This window comes from Hyposmocoma kahamanoa, unplaced genomic scaffold, assembly GCF_003589595.1.
Source record: "Hyposmocoma kahamanoa isolate Upper Pololo Valley unplaced genomic scaffold, ASM358959v1 64, whole genome shotgun sequence".
Lineage (NCBI taxonomy): Eukaryota > Metazoa > Arthropoda > Insecta > Lepidoptera > Cosmopterigidae > Hyposmocoma > Hyposmocoma kahamanoa.
In genome coordinates, this window is record NW_020653852.1 from 22345603 (window position 1) to 22365478 (window position 19876).

Here is a 19876-nt window from a genome sequence, read left to right on the forward strand (position 1 = left end):
CGTAATGAGCATCCCCAAATACCTCGAAAAGGATACCCATATAGCATATTTTGAAAAATCGTGTCCGCCATCTTGGATTTACAAATAAGTGCTATATTCGTTTTTCATCGACAAAACCGAGCATATCTGTAGGCACCTGATCGACATTGTCGATCGACAGTAACGATCGACAAAATCGAGCACATCTGTAGGCACCTGATCGACAATGTCGGGCAAATCTGTAGGCACCTTTAACTTAATGATGAGTTAAGCAAGATACAATTTCCCCACTTTTGAGGGAAATGTTATTCCATGGCATCATTATTTGTATATTTGTGTGCGTGCCGACGAGAGTAGTTACAAGTTGCTTACGCCTACATGAATTTGGTTTTTGCCTCACTTGTGACAGTTCGTTTGATATGAAACTATCATTCTATGCGTTAATTATTCTATCTAAGGGTAAGGGTGCTGGTGAAATTACAGGCACTTGTCAACTTATGTTTCAGGGTGTCGGGCGCAGTGGCAGTGTCCCTCTGATCTTTGTATTGTAATTTAAAGCTCTGAGTGGCACTGCAACTGTTATGGACAGGCGTGTCGCTTACCACCATGCGCACGACGTGTTCGTCCCGTCGCTTAGTATTATAAAAAAAAACGTTTATGAGTTCGTACGTTTATTTATATGTTATACGTTTTCAATCATAATGGCAACACCTTGGCCTCCTCCACTGCTTGATGCTGCGATGGCTCGCTTCAAATTGCGGTGTCTGAAACATGAAACAAATATTTTTTATTACACTATTATGTACATAATGTTCTTTGCTTACTAAATAACATTAGAAATATATACATAAATAAATGATTATTTTCTTTATGGTAAAGGGTCAGTTCGAACTATATGCATCCAACTGTAAGAAATATATAATCGCAAAATAGAAAAATTATTTTCATTAATTATTTATTTAAATATTATAAGGGTGATTAAGCTTATTCCATGTATTCATTTAAAAGTTTGTTAATTGATATTATTAGATTTCTGAAATGTTATTGTGTAAATGGCGCGTCGGTGTTGATTGTGATTGGTCCGAATACTTTATCTACCGGTTCGACTAGCCAATGACATTGCTTTTAAATTTCCCTACTTGCGAAAAAATGGCGGGAATTGAAAAAAGAAGGGATTTAGGAGGCAATGTCTTTAGGTGAAAGAAAAATTTATGTATTCGTATTTCATCAAATGTTCAAGTTAGATTAGTCAAGAATTATAACGGTATTTTGTGGTTACAAATTTTGTTGAGTATATTTTAAAGGTCTAATGAAAATTGTTGGAGGAATATATAATTGTAAGTCAATGGAGGAATAGATAATTTAATAAATCAGTTTGGTATACGGCCTACTATTGGAGCGTTTGGAAGAAGGCTACACAACCAATGAAAACAAAACAAGGTTTTTTTTAGTATAAATTTTTTCCTTCATTCGTTTGACTCAGTTTGACTGTTGAGAAATCTTTCTCATTTCGCTGTACAGTTGCATGTGAACGTTCGTTTAGTAATTTACCTCAATTGATGCACCAGATGCGTGATCATTCTCGCCCCTGTTGCTGCAACGGGGTGTCCCACTGCGATGACCCCGCCACTCACGTTCACCTTACTTGGGTCTAGCTTAAGTTCACGCAATATGATTAATGCTTGCGATGCAAAGGTTTCGTTTATCTGAAATTGTTAAGTATTTCTTAAGTAAGTCTTCTGAATAATCCGGATCAATCGATCCGAAGCGTGCTTTTCTCGTTTGTCTCACCAATTTAACAAGTGGAAATTCATGTTCCCATTCATATTGAATAACACAAATATTGAACCAATATTGTAACTCTCAATTAATATGATTTTTATTATGAAGGACCATGTTATCCAAGCCGAGTTCAGTACTGCGCGAAATACAAGTACAAAAAGAAATAAAATTAAGTGCGATTATTTTTCGCATTCATACCTACGGGAAAAAGCAATTAATTGGACCGATTTATCGAGATGCTGATTGCATTAATGGGAAGCACTGTAATTTCAATAATTTTTTACCTCGTCTCTTTTTGTTATGGTAGTAACGAGAAAGCTAGTTTGCGTTCATTAAAATGTCTCCCAAACTTTGTTCTTTCCATAATACTAAATCTATGGTTCTTTCCATTTCTGTGTCCAAAGCCAAAGTACATTTTGGCGAAAAGCCTGAAATAATTTGAATTAACATTCTTCTTTGTTCCAAAGTATCATCTCACACTTGCCTCAAATAAATCCACATTCTCTACTTTCAATCCTTGGCCGTGTAGTAATCGTCTCACGGCTCCCACAGCTCCCAGATCAAAGTCCTCAGGGTTGACGCCGACTGTCGCCCAGCCCGACACTCTAACAAGTGGTTGCAAGTTGTGCCCCTTGAGGGACTCTTCATTGGCGAGAAGTATTGCTGACGCACCGTCAGCTGGCGCCTGTGATCATTAAAGTTATATTATTAACATCGTACAAAACTTCGTACTCAGACTCCAGTGCTGTAAGCTGCTTTCAGCTGTGTTATAGCGCACCAGCACTACAAGCTTGAGGACTGTAGATATCAGAAAAAAACATCTGCTAGTTTTATTGGATGTAGGCAATCTAGACGCGCTATGCAATTTCTGGAATATACAAATTGTAGCGAACGTTACTAAAAGGGTAGAGTCTGTAAAGCAGCTTAAGCCAGCCTCACCTTTTTGTATCATCATTATCAAAGTTAAGAGTTTTACCTACTCTAATCGGTGGTGCATTTTCCAATCATCTCTCTTATAAGCCAGCTCCTTGACTTCCTTATATGACACGACACCGGCCTTTTTGTATACATGACGTAAATTAAATCTAGTTCAGTACCTAAATATTCTATAGTAACAGTCTCTTACATAGCAGTTTCCAGTGGTAAGGACGCTTCCTTGCTCCAATATCGCCGGCAACGGCTTGAGTTGTTCGGTAGATAAGCTTTGTTGGATTAGTTCATCTTTATCCACTAAAATCTCCTTGTTTTTAATAGTAACCGTTAAAGCGGTTAACTCGTTATCGAAGATTTTGGCTTTTTCAGCTGCAAAAAAGAAATTGGGGCTATATCAGAAATTTGGTTGTTATTATTATTAGGGATCATTGCGAATGCGAAATGCTGTCTTCGATGGTCAATTGGTTTCAACTTCTAGCTAATTTTGTTATCAACAAACTAGTTAGCTGGTTGTCCTAAGATTTTCAGAATGACATGCTTTGATATGTTTACTAACCGGTTTTCCACTTCGAGTAACTTTGACACGCAAATTCATCCGCGTCTTCTCTGGTGACTCCATACTTTTTCGCGTTATCTTCAACCATTTTATGAAAGCTTTTTCCCGTGAAACTGTCCATGACTTCTTTCTTAACATGGTCTTCCAGAAAGTATTTAGCACCAAAAGTTGTTCCGAAGCGAACATTACGTACTAGGAGTGGCAAAGCGGACATGTTTTCTGTTCCTCCAGTTAAGATCATCTTTGCACCACCTGTTAGCATTTCCTAGAGACAAGATTTTTCGGTACAGACAAATGATGAAGGCCATTTTCACTTTACTGGGAAAAAATTAAATGTCGTTGGCATTTTATTTGACAAAACTTACGACACTGCTAGTAATCACAGCCTGTATCCCACTGGCACATGCTTTGTTCACGCCCAAAGCTGGTTTATCCAAAGATACTCCGGAATATGTGCCGCTGTAACGAGGGGTCTTTCCGCCATCGCACTGGCTCAGCTGAAAGAATAAAAATTTCCTTTATAGACAATTCTTATGTTCGCTTGGCATATTTACGTACTTCTTTACACCTAAATTGTACAAGTCTATTGCTATGTCTAAAGGATAAGCGTGCTAGAAATATGAAACCAAATACGTAAATATTTTAGTAACTTCAACATTTATGTAATAATTACGGTAAACAGTGTACGACTCTGAAGAATAATTTCCTTTGAGTGTCCTGGTAAGACGTTATTTCGTTAGGTTAGAAAAGTTTTGTAAACATTTTATCGTAGACATAGTGTGTGGGATAAACTTACAAAATTAACATTTCCAATTATAGTATGATCAATTAACATTGGATCTAAATTGGCTGAATTGATAGCATCTTTTGCCGCAGCAGCGAAAGCGTAAGAAGCTGGTAGCTCTCGTAGAAGACCACCATGTTTGCAGAAAGGTGTTCTCTTCGCTCCAATTATAAATAAACCTGAAAATATTGATGTTTCTGACGACAATTATGTTGTTGTCAAACTTGAAATATCGCAATATTTCAAGGCATCTATTATTCTAATTGTTTTGTTAATCCATCACCAAGGATCAAATACAGGGGATTCTTTACAATAAAATAGCACAAAAAATATTTTAAAAACGTTTAGTTAGTTCGTTTATGTAGCCAATATAGGCAACGTAAAAGGACTATTAAATAAGAAAAAAAAAATTAATAATAAACTAAACATTTTATTCCTCACTAAACATGAAGCAAGAGCGTTAATCACGAAATGGTTGTTAGGACGCAGTTACGATGATTCAGATTCAGATTCATTTATTTCTCAAATATAACATTACCTACAGTATAAATTGCACTACATGTCAAAGTATAAGAAATTATATTGAGATCGTCAGACAAAAAGGAAAATTATAAGAAAAGCACACAATAATTAGAAAATTAACAATTCATTATATAATATTGTTGTCATTAAATTGCATATCAAATATCATTTCTCCATCAAGGATCGTCATAAGTTGATAACAATTATACAAGAGTAGGTATATTAATGCGGTAAAAATTAGAATAAAATAGAAAATACTAAATTCGTTACAATTTAAAGTCCATAAATTATTTTACAGAGTATATGTATAGGATTTATCGCGTTCTTAGATTTTTGCGATTGTTACACATAGAAAATGAAACTATTCGGTTGACTGTCAACCGTGACCATGGGACCTGTATAGGGCCCGAAACGTCGGTTTGTTTGAAAAAACAAATATACGCGATTTAAATCCGGAAAAATAGTTTCATTTCCTATATATAGGATTTTTCAAGAAAAGGTATTTCAGCCGGCGCCCAAATGTTTCGTCAGACGGTTCAAATCTGAGAGTAGAAGGTAAACGCTCATAGTAAGTAGGTCCGATTACACGCGGGTTTTTCTCTGCAAGTACCATGCGTCGAGGGACTGTTCTCAAATGACCGGTACGGCGAAGTGGGATGCCAGAAACATTTACAGTACCAAATGAAGACAAATTATTTCTTACGTACATTATAATTTCTTATAAGTAGAGTGAGTAGTGCGTCATTATGCGTTGCGCTACAAAGAGATTTCTGCAGGAATGTCTGAAGTGATGAAGTTGAGGAACTTCTTATAATTAAAGCCTAAGTTGTTAGTACACAAAACCCTTTACTCACAAACATTTATCACACACACATACACACTCACACACACTCATACACTCACACGCATACTTTACAACCTTTAAAATTGTATTGTTAGTTTAGTTAATTCATACATTTAAATTTTGTTTTCTTTTTCACTATTGTATACCTTAACCATACACTTAATTTTACCTCTGTAATCATAATATTAAGAGAAAGAGAAAGTTGTCTGTTGTGAGAGATCTTGTATCCTATATTACAAGCTTCTGCTTAGGTTCGGTACCAGTCTTTTGCAAACATAATATAAACACAATTTTTGTCTATCTTACTTTGGTTCATGTTCAGTTGTTATGCTTGTGGAGAGAAAATAAATACATTATTATTAAAATACTATAACTGATGTATAAATGTATGAGTCTTGAAAAATAAATACATAAAAAATAAACTCTACTAAATCTACTAATTTCGTATTCGTAGAGGATGGAAACTAATTTGCTAATATAGGATAATTCATATAGGATGGACAAAAATACATAGTGTCGTAATTCCAGAACTCTACTCAAAGCTCAAATAACAGTCTTAACTACTTTAGTAGTTACTACTATTAATGTTATTACTACTATTAATGTTAATCTTTAGATTATCTAGTAAACATTATGTTATATTATTATCGTTTATGTATACCAAAATGTTTCGTGTAATAGGTAAATGATAAACATTTATTTCGTAACATTTTAATGATATATAAATTTTTATTCTTTTAATATAGATAAAAACCGACCTTTGGTTTGCAGCGACATCGTCCAAAGTCTAAATGCGCAGATAGAGCGGCAAAACACAAAATTTAACTTTATAGCACTTGAGATAACTTTCTTTACTAATATAATTCCAAATAGATAAGAATTGTTTTGTTTTTTACTAAAATGGCCACTATCTGCGAAAATATGTTGCCTAGTCAAAGTTATCTATCGTACTGTGCGGCAGATATTATGTTATTTACATTTTACATAATCAGTTTTCTTTAATTTACCAAAATGTCCTTTGGATAATTTTAACTTTGCGTGTTACGATGTCATTGCACGTAATTAGATTGAAGTCTAAATGTTATTTTTGCGTTTAAAAAAAAATGAATAAAAGAATATGGTTAGAGGTAGAAACAGCAGGCCAAGTTCTTATAATAACAAATCAGAGTGTTGCTTGAATATTTGTTGATGAATAATCGAAAAGTCGGCAGTATTATTCTGCATTATTTTCCTTTTCTTCAATGAAGCGACATATTACAAACTGTACAAAGACAGTGTGAGACGAACGAACGAACAAATGACAAGCCGTTGTTTTATAGCATCAAACCAGTTGACGACTGACGTCAATTGGCTCTGGGGTTGACTGAGTCAATGACATGGCTTTGTTTTACATTAAATGATTTTATCTAATAATCTATATAAAAAAATATACCTATGTCTAAAATAAAAAATATTCTTTTTTATTTATGATTCTGCCAAAAGTAAGAACTGGCACTTTTATGGTACAGTCTAGAAAACATTAAGATTGACACTTTCGACCATTCAAACATCTTCTCGTTAACAGCAAATGAAAATTCAACTTTAGTTAAACAATTTAATTATAAAAACTCATTAAAAACTTCAAATATTATTATAATATAATGACTATTTTGACACTGATATTTTCTTAAGTAAGTGTCACTTTCGACCCATTGACTTACATTTATATGGACGTCGGGTCCGCGCTAAAAAATGTCCGACCTTATAGGGCGTTAAAATCGTATACAGAGCGTCATTCACGCTCTAGTCTTCGTTTGTTCGACTGACAGCGAAGCAAGCAAAATTAGATAGTACTGCGATGACATTACAATTTAAATTCAACGTTTTAGCTTTTACATATTCCTTGACATGTCACTACGCTTAAATAGGTTGACTTGGGACATTTTTTTCGTGGTTTTTGTATTAGACCCGTAGTCCATTTATTTGTAAGTCAATGTTTCGACCCCACCTAGCGTGGGATAAGGACAGGAAGAAGAATAAAGTAACTTTCAAATTTAAGTCAAAAGATTTTGATTTTGGTTTCATGGTTTGCAATTTTGACTGGTTTAAACTGATTCAAGAAGAAGAGCGATGCCCTGTCCGCCACCAATGCAAGCTGAGCCAATTCCTCTCTTTAGACCTCGCCGTCTGAAACGAAACAATTTTACGCATAATCTAAATAGTTATTAGGAAAACAAGTATGAGACTGGTACCACAGATTGAAGAGTGACAGCGCTCACGCCCAAGCGACAATCGTAACGTGTGGTTGAAGTGATCTTCACCGGTCCCTTTTCAATAATCTTTCAGTTAGATAACTTTTGCATAGCGAGAAATTGCTACAATACCCATGTGGTCTAAGATTGTCATATCGATTGTTATTGGACATGTGTACCTGAGCTCGTGTGTCAAGTGAGCTGTAATCCTTGCTCCTGTAGCTCCGAGTGGGTGTCCCAAGGCAGTAGCTCCGCCGTTTACATTCAGTTTGTTGATGTCCAAGTTAAGCTCTTTAACGCAGGCCAGGGTTTGAGCAACAAAGGCTTCGTTGATCTGAAATAGCGTTACGAGATTTTGTAGAAAGCTGTACTGTTTTATTTAATTAAGTCATCAAATTGGTATTTTTGTACAACATTTGTGCTATATTGACTCACTTCTACTAAATCGATATCGTTTAAAGACAGCTTGGTAACATCTAGCAAATTCTTAATGGCGTTCACAGGTCCAATTCCCATGACGCTAGGGTCCACTCCAACGTAAGACCACCCAAGAAGGCGCGCTAGAGGTTTCAAGTTGTGCTGTTTCACCGCTTCTTCATCAGCCAGAACTATAGCACCGGCGCCATCGTTTACTCCCTAAGAAAAATAAATAGTCATGAGTGTGTTATTGTTCTAAATGAAATCTTCATAATCAGCGATAATGCTGTTAATTACTCTGCAGCTATCGAAAGTATATTTACAGTGAACTTACAGAAGAGTTTCCAGCCGTAACAACGCCTCCTTTCCTGAAGAGCACAGGTAATTTGCAAAGACCTTCGATAGTAGTTTCTGGACGAGGATGCTCGTCCTTTTCTACCATAACCGTTTGCTTCTTGATCTTAACTGGCACGGGCGCCATTTCTTCTTTAAATACCCCGTTATCGTAAGCTGGAAGAAAATTTAAAACCATTTGGAATTGTAATTTTTCAAGTTTTACAGGGAGTAGTTTTTTCTTTCAGGCCTATAACTCGTACAACTCAAGGTCATCAAGAGAAAGTTTCCTGCGATGGTATGGGTTATATGTTTGATGTGCATACTTTGGTAGTTATTAAGTGAGATAGAATAAATATACCAGCTCGTAATTAAGTCTTTCGCTTACCAACTTTCCATTTCTGCTGCGACTTCAGAGCGAAATCATCAACTTCGCTTTTCTTTAGCTCGTATTTCTCAGCCAAGTTCTCAGCCGTCTGCGGCATGGTGAAGTTGCAGTACGTGTCCAATGATGACGCGGCTAAACTGTCCTCAAAATTGACGTTTACTCCTAGTGGAACTCCGAAACGAATGTTACGCACGACGAAGGGAACTGCGGACATGTTTTCGGTTCCACCTGCAAGGGATACTTTGGATGCTCCTGTTAGGATATCCTGTGGAAATAATGAAATATGAAATACGCTATCTGGCAAACTTTTTTAGTTTTAGGGTCAATGTAATTGACATTAAGACGTTTTCATTTATTCAACATTCTGATTTTACAATTTTGCCCATTAAACCCGTAACATACAACGATATAACAAAAAATTGTCCTTACTTGAGCACTGTTAATAACGGCTTGGAATCCAGAACCACAAAGTCTGTTAACACCTAGAGCAGGCTTTTCCTGGGGTACTCCGGCCTTCAGGGCAGCATGACGAGGGGCCAGACCTCCGTCTGACGATCCACTTAGCTGAAATATTCGATCAGTTTAAGACTATAACGACTACCAACCTACTATAAAACATAGTCAGTACAATTCAAACGTTAAAAGTCTCGATCTGCGTAAACATACAGATAAAAAATACTGCCAATATTCTCTGGTACACTACTGTGTATGTGTTGTAACTTTGCGTCGGAGCGAATGCAACCGAATTTCGTGTAGAATTCCAGAGCCCTGATTGGCCGGGGGCGTCCGCCGCGCTTTAATAGGGCCGGTACGGTATGGGAGACATCGTATCGGCATATATATTAGATTCTAATAAGATTTGTACGCATCGTTCATCCATATCTTGGACTTAGGTTACGGAACTAAGTCAGATGGACATAGCTTCCAATTATATCGTAAGTGTCAATAAATCGCAAGATTACGGGGGTCCCTAGTTTTATTGAAGGAGGAGACCTAACATATGCTCAACTACTAGTATTGAAAAGCCGTACATACCACGTTGACCATTCCAATATTAACGGTATCAATGATGCTAGGATCGACAGAGCCAGCTTTGAAGGCATCTTTGGCGGCAATGGCAAGTAAGTCCGAAGGGTGTGTATCTTTTAATGCGCCCCCCAATCGGCCGAATGGCGTTCGCTTCGCCGCTACTATGAAGATACCTGAAATGTTAGTTGGTTATTAATAGTAACACCATTTTATGAAACGGTACTAGTAGCAGTAGAGCCCCTTGTGAAAGAATGCGTCCAGGGCAGTACTGCCACCTTACCTATTTCTGCCGCCAAGCAGTAATGTTAACATTACTGTGTTCCGGGTTTCAAGCAAAAGGGTGCTGGTGAAATTATAGTCACATGGGACTTGTCAACTTATGTCTCAGGGTGACGGGCGCAATGGCAGTGCCCCTCAGATCTTTGCGATTTAAAATTCTGAGTGGCACTGAACAGTTACGGACAGGTGTGTTGTTTACCATCAGTCGCAAGACTTGTTCGTCCCATCACTTGATATCATAAAAAAGGAGTAATATATTTAGAATTAATTCATCAAATAAAATGTAAAAATTTAAAATCTTTATTCAAAGTAGCATTTTTCAATTTCTACTCTTCTACTTCAACAACATAGCTCTTAAACAACATAGCTCATAAAGCTCTATGTTCTTAGCAAGAGGAACCACTTGAGCTTATACGTAGAGTTTATGTACGTAACACCGCATAATTTTAGGAAAATAAATATAAATAACTACTAGGTGGTAGACGGCGAAACGACTTGACGCTTACTTAATGATCTTATTTGTTTTATTGGTGAAGCAAATTCACTTGATTTTCTGTGGCAAACTTGGTGTCTTTTTCATATTTTTGTTTTTGATTTCTGTTGTTGAATTATTTTGACTATACATAATATTACGTTTAGGATGCCATTACCTGTGATTTATAAACAAAATTATAAGCATGACTTCGATACATTATCTAGATGTGGTTTTTTCGTAGTGTTTATCTTTTGGATTATTGTAATAAGAGGATATAAGGGCACAGTAGTAGGGGAGCGTGGGGGAATGGGAGCCTACTAAGGAAAACTGACAATAAAAGTCATAATTTAGATAATTTAAATTTGTATTAGTTATGAACGTACGCTTCACATATCTGGGTACTAGATAATCACAGAAAAAATGTGAAATTAAAATAAAATATTTGGTTAAAAAAGAAAAAACTAAAACATGTCATTCGCTCTCATTACCCCACAGTTCGTGAAATGGGAGCCGGTAAGAATCCCGTATGTCAAATGGGAGCCATTATATATAATCAGTCTGAAAAAAAATTAAAGTAATAAAATATATATATAAGTTAAAAAGTAATGAAAATAAACAAGAAAGTGTTAAAGAAATATCCAGTGAATATTGCAATGGGGTAAGGAGAGCCAAATAGCTCTCATTACCCGCGTAACATCGAATTGAAAAAGGAATAAAACAGTAAAAACATTTCTGTTTTTATTGTGATTTCAAGCATAACTTCTAAAATTTGATAGATATGGTGACATAGCTAGTGTAAATACAATGTAGTATCTATGCATTTTAATGCCTACCTGGGATGATGAAATTTAGCAAATTTTATAAGTGCGTAGCGAAAAACACACAACCCTCTCATACGACTAAACGCGGGGTTCTACGGGGGCGCCCACGGGACTCGAATCTTGTCGAACGTTAACGAAGATATACGAGTGCCGTTTGCACAAATACGAGCATTGGGAAAGTCCAGTTTAACACCGCTCTCATTACCCGCGGGCTCCCAATACCCCACGTTCCCCTACGCACATGCCAAGTTGTTTTCATTAACTTGTACGGATTTCTTATAGGCAAAATTCAATAATATAGGTAGGTATCTCTTGCCACATTTGTAAGGAAACACTATAAAACATTACAAAGTTTTCGTAGTAAGCGTTGAGAGCAATGTAAAAGGTAACAATTCTTAAATTCCGCTCTACTATTATTGTCGATTCACTTGTCATAATCAAGGTCAATAAGCGGCAATAGGACGTCGAACTCCGTTCAAAGATAAACAAATATCGTTACAAATTTATACTGTTTACAATTTTAAATAGGTAATTATTTCAATTACGACATTTGGTATTACAAGTATTACGTGGTATTACTTACTACTGTATCAACACAGAGATAGTATATTATCTTGCGTGGATGTTTTTAAATTGGCATCATAATCGAAAAAATGACAAAACCATAACACAAACCGGTGTTATTATATAATTATAAACAATACGTTTGCACAGAACAAGTAATTGGTATAGGATTCACCTCCTATTGTAGAAACAAAACCGGTTTGGAATGTTACAGAACGCTTACTTTCCATTTAGTGTGTATAAATGTTTATTATTATAGATAGTTATTATTATATTTAAAGCCTATTTCAATCAAAATTGTTATCAAAATAATATACAAAAACATACCTTTATTTAGAGCAACAGACATATTTATCGTATTTAAGCGTAGGTACACGTCTTTCCGGCAGCGAGGCCCGGACGATAGTGTACGGTACGTAGTAGTGGATAATGATTATCATTCTGTTATCCATTGGGTTTAATGTTGAATAGACTTGTTGCACTTTTCATCTAGGTATCTAACATGAAAGAATAAAGTCTTATTGGGTTTTGTATTTAAATTAAAGTATAAAATTGAAAACGTTTTGAGTTTACAAAATTTTCACAGTTTTACACAAAACCACCCACTGAAGTAATTATTCCCTATATACATTGATCATTATCATCAGTGCGGTCTTTCTTTGATTCAATCTTGAATGTATAGGCCTCTTCCATCTTCTTAACTATTGGTGATCTTGTGCTCGACTCATCCAGTTCCGACCTCCATGTCGTCGGATGTCGTCCATCTAGCTCTGCGGTGGTGCCGATGTTTATTTTATTAAATATTTTGATATTTTTACTAGTGATGTTCTTAAGAGCAGTGGCCCCGGTGTAGCAACAGAAGCTGGTTCGAGTTCAGTCAGATCGATGGAATTGTTCTTTGATGGAAGTGTCGTTCGATCTTTACATCAATCTTGTTATTGTATCGATGGCATACGCCATAATGCTTGTCATCGTGGTGAAAGGCATCTTCTACTTGCCCAGGGTATGCCAGACGTACAGGAAAGATATAGTACGTCCTTAAAGGTATAGTAAGTTACAACAATATACACTAATTTGTATCAATAACAATTATAAACTAATTGTTTCAAGTTTATTTTAATGTTCTTATATATATCATTTGACACACGTTTAGGAACTAAAATCGAGATAGATATTATATATTCGTAATAGAAGTAATAACAGCGAGAAACGCCTAATATGTCGACGTAGGAGGAACTCGATTCAACTGAATGCAGACAATCCTGTATATGTCTCTGAACAACTCACTGCGAAGGCTGCTCGGTTATACTTCCTTGCACGAGACCTGTCAAAAAGTAAAAGTTTTAAGTTTTGCTGGACTGCATATGGGAGGGTTTACGTGAGGAAGGATGAACAGTCTCCAATAATCGCAATTAAAAGTGAGTCTCAAGTGCACAGTTTATTACAAAAAATCTGACTAGTTCTGATACTGCATTCGCGTCCTTACCCATTTTTGTGTGTTCTGTATTTGTCTAATATTTTTAGCGTTTTTTGTTATTTTTATGTCGGCCATATTTGTTTTTGTAACATACTGCATGCTCAACTTAATCAAAATCTACAACATAACTTTACACATAAACCAAAACTCACATACACACTCAATCACGTTATGAAACCATTACAAATAAACCACATTTTTTCGTATACTTACACAATATACTTTACATCATATAAAAATGTAGTACTGACACTTCATCAGATACAAACACAAACACAAAACTTTATAAAACACCAGACACACTTATTCTTGTTTGCTGTTATCAACTGTTTATTAAATAGAGCCATCACTCATCTACTGTGTAGAACTGAATTACCTTCTGAAACACTCATCTACATAATCATTTCAAATGGATAGCAATCTTATAAATTCAAACGAATTAGACGAACTTGCGATAGTGGAGAATTATGCTTGTCCCATAGAACACATTTCAAATTACATAAACATAAGTAACGCAGATCTAAAAATTATTTCCCAAAACATTTGTAGTATATACTGTAACCTTGATGACCTTCTGGCTACATTGACCAAACTCCAGACTAAAGTAGATGTCTTAATTTTAACTGAATGTAGGCTGAATCTCAACAAATCAATTCCCCATGTGGATAACTACACTGGTTTCTTTACCACAAAACATATAAATAAATGCGATGGAGTAGTCTTTTATGTAAATAATTGCCTTTCGACTAGTGTTGAAGAGATTATGCTAAAGCAAGCATCATGTTTACAAATTACCGTAAAAAACGTAATTATTCTGGGAATCTACCGCTGTCCTTCAAATACAGATGCGGCTGAATTTCTTGACTCTCTTGACAAACATCTCGCAACTATAACCAGTGCTAAAAACGTTGTTATTGCAGGGGATTTAAATATAAACCTCATACCTAAGGTTGACGAACATTCACATGTAGTTAAAAACAGAAATAAGTACCTTAACATGCTAGCAATGCGTGGCATTCTACCTGGCCACAGATTACCTACCAGGAAGAGCAGCTGCTTGGATCATTACATGTTGAAGTTGGATATGACAAATGTATCTGCTGCTGTAGCCGTTCTAGACACAACAGTAACTGACCATTACATGATTTTTCTAAAAATTTCAAATATAATCAACAGAAATAACTTATGCCCCAAAACAAAAACAACTATTAATTATGACAAAGCTTTACTTCTTGTACGAAATAGCAATCTACACGAACTTCTTTTACAAACCAACCCTACTATATTAACTGAACTTTTGATAAATTCTCTAAAGAGATGTTTGTTAGAGAGCACAATATTAAAGCCTATCCCATGTAATGTGCGTCTGATAAAACCTTGGATGACCCTCGGTCTACTTAGATGTATCAGAAATAGGAACGATATGCAAAGAAAGTTGAGAACGGACTTAGATGATAATAATATACTCAAAATTACATATAGAAGATACCGAAACTTTGTTACAAATTGTATTAAACAACTAAAACGAAAGTATGATAGGGAAAAATTCAATAATGTTCAAAAACATCCGAAAAAGCTATGGCGTGCTATTGATAATTTCACAAATCGCAAAAAGAACAAAAGTATTAGCTCAAAATTATTACAAATTAAATCCTCGCCTATGGAATCAGTTAATTTTGTTAATAATTATTTTTCTAACGTAGGCAGAACATTGGCCGAGAATATTTGTACTGGGCTCCCTAATTCACAACCAAATGCATGTTTGATGAATAACTCCTTTGTTCTTTTAAAGACAGACTGCCAAGAAGTTTATTCCACTCTTATGAACCTTAAGGGCGACAGTGCACCTGGATGGGATAATATACCTACCAAATTTCTAAAAATGGCTTCAGAACATGTCGTCCCTATTATTACACACTTGGCTAACCTCTGCTTTGAGCAAGGCATTTTCCCACCAGCATTAAAGTGTGCCATTATAACACCAGTGCACAAGAGTGGAGACAAAAATACTCCCTGTAATTATAGACCCATATCAGTTCTAACAGCTATTTCCAAAATAATTGAAAAGCTGATGAACTCCAGACTAGTGAGCTACCTGAATAGAAATGATATTCTATCAAGTACACAATATGGTTTCCGCCAAGGTGTATCCACAGAAGATGCAGTATCGACCCTTGCCTCACGAATTGTCACCCAGGTAGACTCTGGAAGGAGATGCGTTGTCGTTTTTCTAGATTTAAAAAATGCATTCGATACCGTTTCAATTCCTATCCTTGTGCGCAGACTTGAGGAAATTGGCATCAGAAGTACACAACTGCAGCTCTTTGGGGACTACCTTCACGACCGGAAACAACGTGTCAAAATAGGCGACATCGTCAGCGAGGAAGAGGACGTAATTTTTGGCGTTCCACAGGGATCCGTTATGGGACCGACCCTGTTTCTAATTTACATTAATAGTTTATGTAAAATGAAACTAGAAAATGGACACGTCCTCTGCTACGCTGACGACACTGCAGTTGTGTTCACTGGTCATTCGTGGGAATCTGTACGTAACTCTGCAGAAAAGGGACTTCGCAAAATAGCAAACTGGTTTAATTCAAACTTGCTCACTCTGAATATGACAAAAACCAATTACATCTGTTTCACCATAAACAGTACCACTCAGCCCAACAACAATTTTACAATTAAAATCCATACCTGTGCTAATCTCGATACGTGTTCTTGTGAAGCTATAGAAAAAGTCGCGTCTACAAAATATTTGGGCATAGTGGTTGACCAACGATTATCGTGGCACCAGCATATAGAACTGGTAACGGCTAGAGTGAGAAACCTTATATGGATATTTAAAAAACTCAGGCATGTATTAGACAAAAGCCTTATTAGGAGCATTTATATAGCATTGGGGCAATCTGTAATGAGCTACTGCTTGCCAGTTTGGGGCGGAGCAAATAAAACGAACTTCTTGTACTTAGAAAAGGCTCAGCGATCCTTGTTGAAAGTTATTTATTTTAAACCCTACAAATTCTCCACAGAGGTTCTCTATCAACAAGCAAATGTCCTGACTGTTAGGAAGTTATATGTTTTACACACCATCCTCTGTGTCCACAAAACTTTGCATTTAAATCATGCACTTCTCGACAGACGACGCCATTATCAGGTAGCTGCCGTAACTAGAGTTCGTACCACCTATGCCCAAAGACAATTTGTTGGTCTCTCCACTTATCTTTACAATCTTGTTAACAAGACAGCAAATATTTATACGAAAACCTCCCGAGAATGTAAAAAGGCATTAGGTGATTGGCTTAGGATAAAGACATATGATGAAATTGAGGCCCTAATAAAAATGGGTGAATAACTCATTTGTATTATTTACTTAATTAGTCTAATTAAGTTGTCTTATCCCCATACATTTATATGCAAACAACCACATCATAGAAACGTGCGCCCACCAATACACAGAAACACAGGCACTCAAACACACACCAACACACACCAACACACACCAACACAGGCACTCAAAGACACCAACACAAAACACACACACACACACTTAAACTTAGTTCATAGTGTATTTTGTTTTGTTTTTATTCTTTATTTACTGTTAATAAAAATGTAACTTTGAGGAGCGGGGCTTCTAACACAAGTAAATTTTACTTACAAGTAGCCCCAACATCGGACATTGTAAAATTATTATCTAGTGAATAAATGAATTTTGAATTTTGAATTTTTTTTGAACTGAAGAAAGTCACGGAAGAAAATGGCGTAAGATGAGAAGAATATCTTTTAATAAGTGCAATCTGTAACATACCTACTTATGACAGACTTAGAAATGAATTTTTCATGTTTAACTTTATATTTCATAGGCTTATGATGAACATACATTACATGTACCCCTAGGTTCATCAACGCAAGACAATTAGCTTTGATTACCAAACTAGTTCACTAACAATTAACAGCAGTTGAAATTACAGGTCTTCCTTTTACAGTTAAATACCTTTTCCACGCGAACTCCTTGAATACAGATAAGTAACAAATGTTAGATGGACGGATGACCAGGGCGGCAGGTAACCGATGGATGCACGTCGCGTTCGACTGGCTAGTGTGGAAATCTTTGGAGGAGGTCCATGTTCAGCAGTGAACGTCTTCCTGCTAATATGATGATGAAGAAATGTAAAAAGGTACTATAATCCAAGTTTATGCCGTATCTCTTAATTTTGACTAAGTATTTCATTATCCTGCATAGCAGTCCGCTTTGCCATCCGCCGAGTATTGCAGGATTATGAATGTAGTCGCAGCGTGCAAGCTATCCTGCAATCCTGCAATGCGTCCTGCGAGACTCCTTACGTAGGCCATACGCAGGATAGCGTGTGAGCCTGTCTCCTGCCTGGGTGGCGGACTGCCATGCAGGTAATGAATGGGCTATTTTAGGTTGAACAAGAAAAATTTGAATCTCGATAAAACGATAAAATTAACCAAGATTTTCATTGTTAGTTACTCTAACCTAAGGGTTTATAGTAATTATGTAGGCATATGGTACCTATGTGAGTTAGCATAAAGTCTGATCGTGCCTGACTCGCAATTTTTTAATGCTGATAAAGCTGTCGTGCAAAGTCCATCAAGGAATAATTCGAACTTTAGACTTTGTACCTAAATTCCTACTTATCAAATTTCATTACTCGTAGATAACTTTATCAGGGGCCACAATAAACACAATGAGTTGCATATAATGGCGCACCGAGTGTTATCTTTGACCGGTAAATTATGATTGGCATTTGATATATGTACGTACCTACCTACTCATGTCCAGGATACTTTTGTTAGCACCTCTGCTTAATATTTTGTATTTCAGGACTTGGCGAATTGCACTGCCACGCCCAATTTTACTTTGAAAGCTATGTCTTTCGGAATTTGGCTGGTTTAGAATTTGCAGCGAGTCGCCACCACGACTGCTTTACATAATTGGCCAGAACCTGTACCAGATTTCAAATTTTGGTTCACTGTAGTAAGTTTAAGCCAGTAGTGGTACCTATTCTTGATGCTCCCGGTATTCCTTAGTAAGCCTTAAGTCAGTAAAAACATGACGATAAAATCGAAGGTGTTGATATTGTCACGCCGTCCTTACTAATTCGATCCATTTCTGCAAAACTGTCAGTTTTTTTTAAATTTGCTCAACAGAATGTCTCGATTTTTTTCTTCCGAAATAATGAAATGATCCTTAATAGAAACTAAGTCGATCAGCATTAAAAAAAATGTTGTCAATATTATTCATTTTATGAAAAACTCACGCTTGGCCAAAAAATTACTACGTCAGCCAACCTAATGGTTCCTAATGCTGCTAAAGATTGGACTCTATCTTTGCGTGAAATCGTAGTCAACTTCATGCATGAGGTCTTGGATAATGACTACACGCATTAACGGCATGCAGCCGAAACCGACTTCATACAGCCGACATTGACCGCATGCAATTATTGTATGAAGTTGTTATCATCTTTTTGCAGTCGAGATTTCGACTTCACGCATTAATTGCAAACATGCAGACAATATGTTAGCAGCCTAGGGCAGTTTCCCTGTGTCACATAACGGTTTCGTTTTTCCTCATATTGTCCCAGTTTTAAAAAATCTGTGCATATTTGGTTTATGCGGAATTAATAAAAATATTATTTACAGTAGGGCTTTCTTTATTAGCACTGGGAGTGGGAGTCCAGCCTATACTGGTACTAATATTGGATTATGAAAAAAACCGTATAAAAAAGTATATTTTTTACCCCCTTTAAGATTTATTTTGTGACAAAAAGAAGCCTATCTCCTTCTCCTAGGTTCCATTTATATCTATATCAAAATTCATGAATATTGGTTCAGCGATTTAGGCGTCAAACGGTAACATAGTCACTTTACTTTTATTTTTTTAATCAAGTGACACGCGAACAAGTCGTGCGCCTGGTAGTAAGCGACACGCCTGTCCATAAGAGCTTTAAATCGCAAAGATCTGAGGGCACTGCCACTTCGCCCGTCACACATAAGTTCACAATTCCCATATGCCTGTAATTTCACAAAAATTCGCATTTATAATACTTATTAGTTTGGATTGTTGACACTATTTGTATTTTTGGTTCTTCATTCGGTCGTCGTAAGTCGGGTGATGGGTATTTATAAGAAGAAGTGAGTATAGGCACGTTATAAGTAAGCAAAAGGCTTTGCTAGTGGTTACGAGCTCCCATCAATGAATTGTAGTGTATGAATAAACCATGAACTTAATCAGGTTTTTGTTGCGCCACCGCCATGTGTAAATAAATATAAAGATAAAGGAGGTTGTTTTTTTTGTTGTAATTTCTAAGATAAACTTAGATAAAACATGAAACTAAGAAATAAAAGATATTAAGTACAAAAATATAAGTTTATTGTTTAAAAATAAAAGATAAAATATAATCTTTTAATATAAAACGTCTCCTTACAATAGATAAT

General features: G+C 36.1%; 2 protein-coding genes across 2 annotated transcripts; both read right to left on the reverse strand.

Annotated features, from left to right (window-relative positions):
* Positions 1-542: 542 nt before the first annotated feature.
* LOC113231092 (3-ketoacyl-CoA thiolase, mitochondrial-like) lies at positions 543-6206 on the reverse strand. Its single transcript, XM_026465265.1, has 8 exons — positions 6159-6206; positions 4047-4213; positions 3616-3747; positions 3251-3515; positions 2888-3063; positions 2246-2446; positions 1531-1685; positions 543-743 (listed from the first exon to the last, which is right to left on the reverse strand). Exons 1-8 carry the CDS (start codon positions 6175-6177, stop codon positions 662-664), a joined length of 1197 nt encoding a protein of 398 aa, XP_026321050.1. The 5' UTR covers positions 6178-6206; the 3' UTR covers positions 543-661.
* Positions 6207-7413: 1207 nt separating this feature from the next.
* Positions 7414-12353, reverse strand: LOC113230639 (3-ketoacyl-CoA thiolase, mitochondrial-like). The gene is made up of 8 exons (XM_026464641.1): positions 12265-12353; positions 9805-9971; positions 9199-9333; positions 8770-9034; positions 8383-8558; positions 8067-8267; positions 7811-7965; positions 7414-7566 (listed from the first exon to the last, which is right to left on the reverse strand). The coding sequence occupies exons 1-8, from the start codon at positions 12284-12286 to the stop codon at positions 7485-7487; spliced, it is 1203 nt and encodes a 400-aa protein (XP_026320426.1). The 5' UTR covers positions 12287-12353; the 3' UTR covers positions 7414-7484.
* Between the last annotated feature and the right edge of the window lie 7523 nt (positions 12354-19876).

Excerpts from the sequence above, each read along its gene's own strand:
- LOC113230639 (XM_026464641.1), bottom strand. The coding sequence starts at position 12,286 with ATGTCTGTTGCTCTAAATAAAG. Across the intron at positions 9,334-9,804 it reads ATATTGGAATGGTCAACGTG|CTAAGTGGATCGTCAGACGG; the intron begins GTATGTACGGCT and ends CGAATATTTCAG. Across the intron at positions 8,559-8,769 it reads GCAGCAGAAATGGAAAGTTG|CTTACGATAACGGGGTATTT; the intron begins GTAAGCGAAAGA and ends ATTTTCTTCCAG.
- LOC113231092 (XM_026465265.1), bottom strand. Across the intron at positions 3,748-4,046 it reads TAATTGGAAATGTTAATTTT|CTGAGCCAGTGCGATGGCGG; the intron begins GTAAGTTTATCC and ends TTATTCTTTCAG. Across the intron at positions 1,686-2,245 it reads AGAATGTGGATTTATTTGAG|ATAAACGAAACCTTTGCATC; the intron begins GCAAGTGTGAGA and ends TAACAATTTCAG.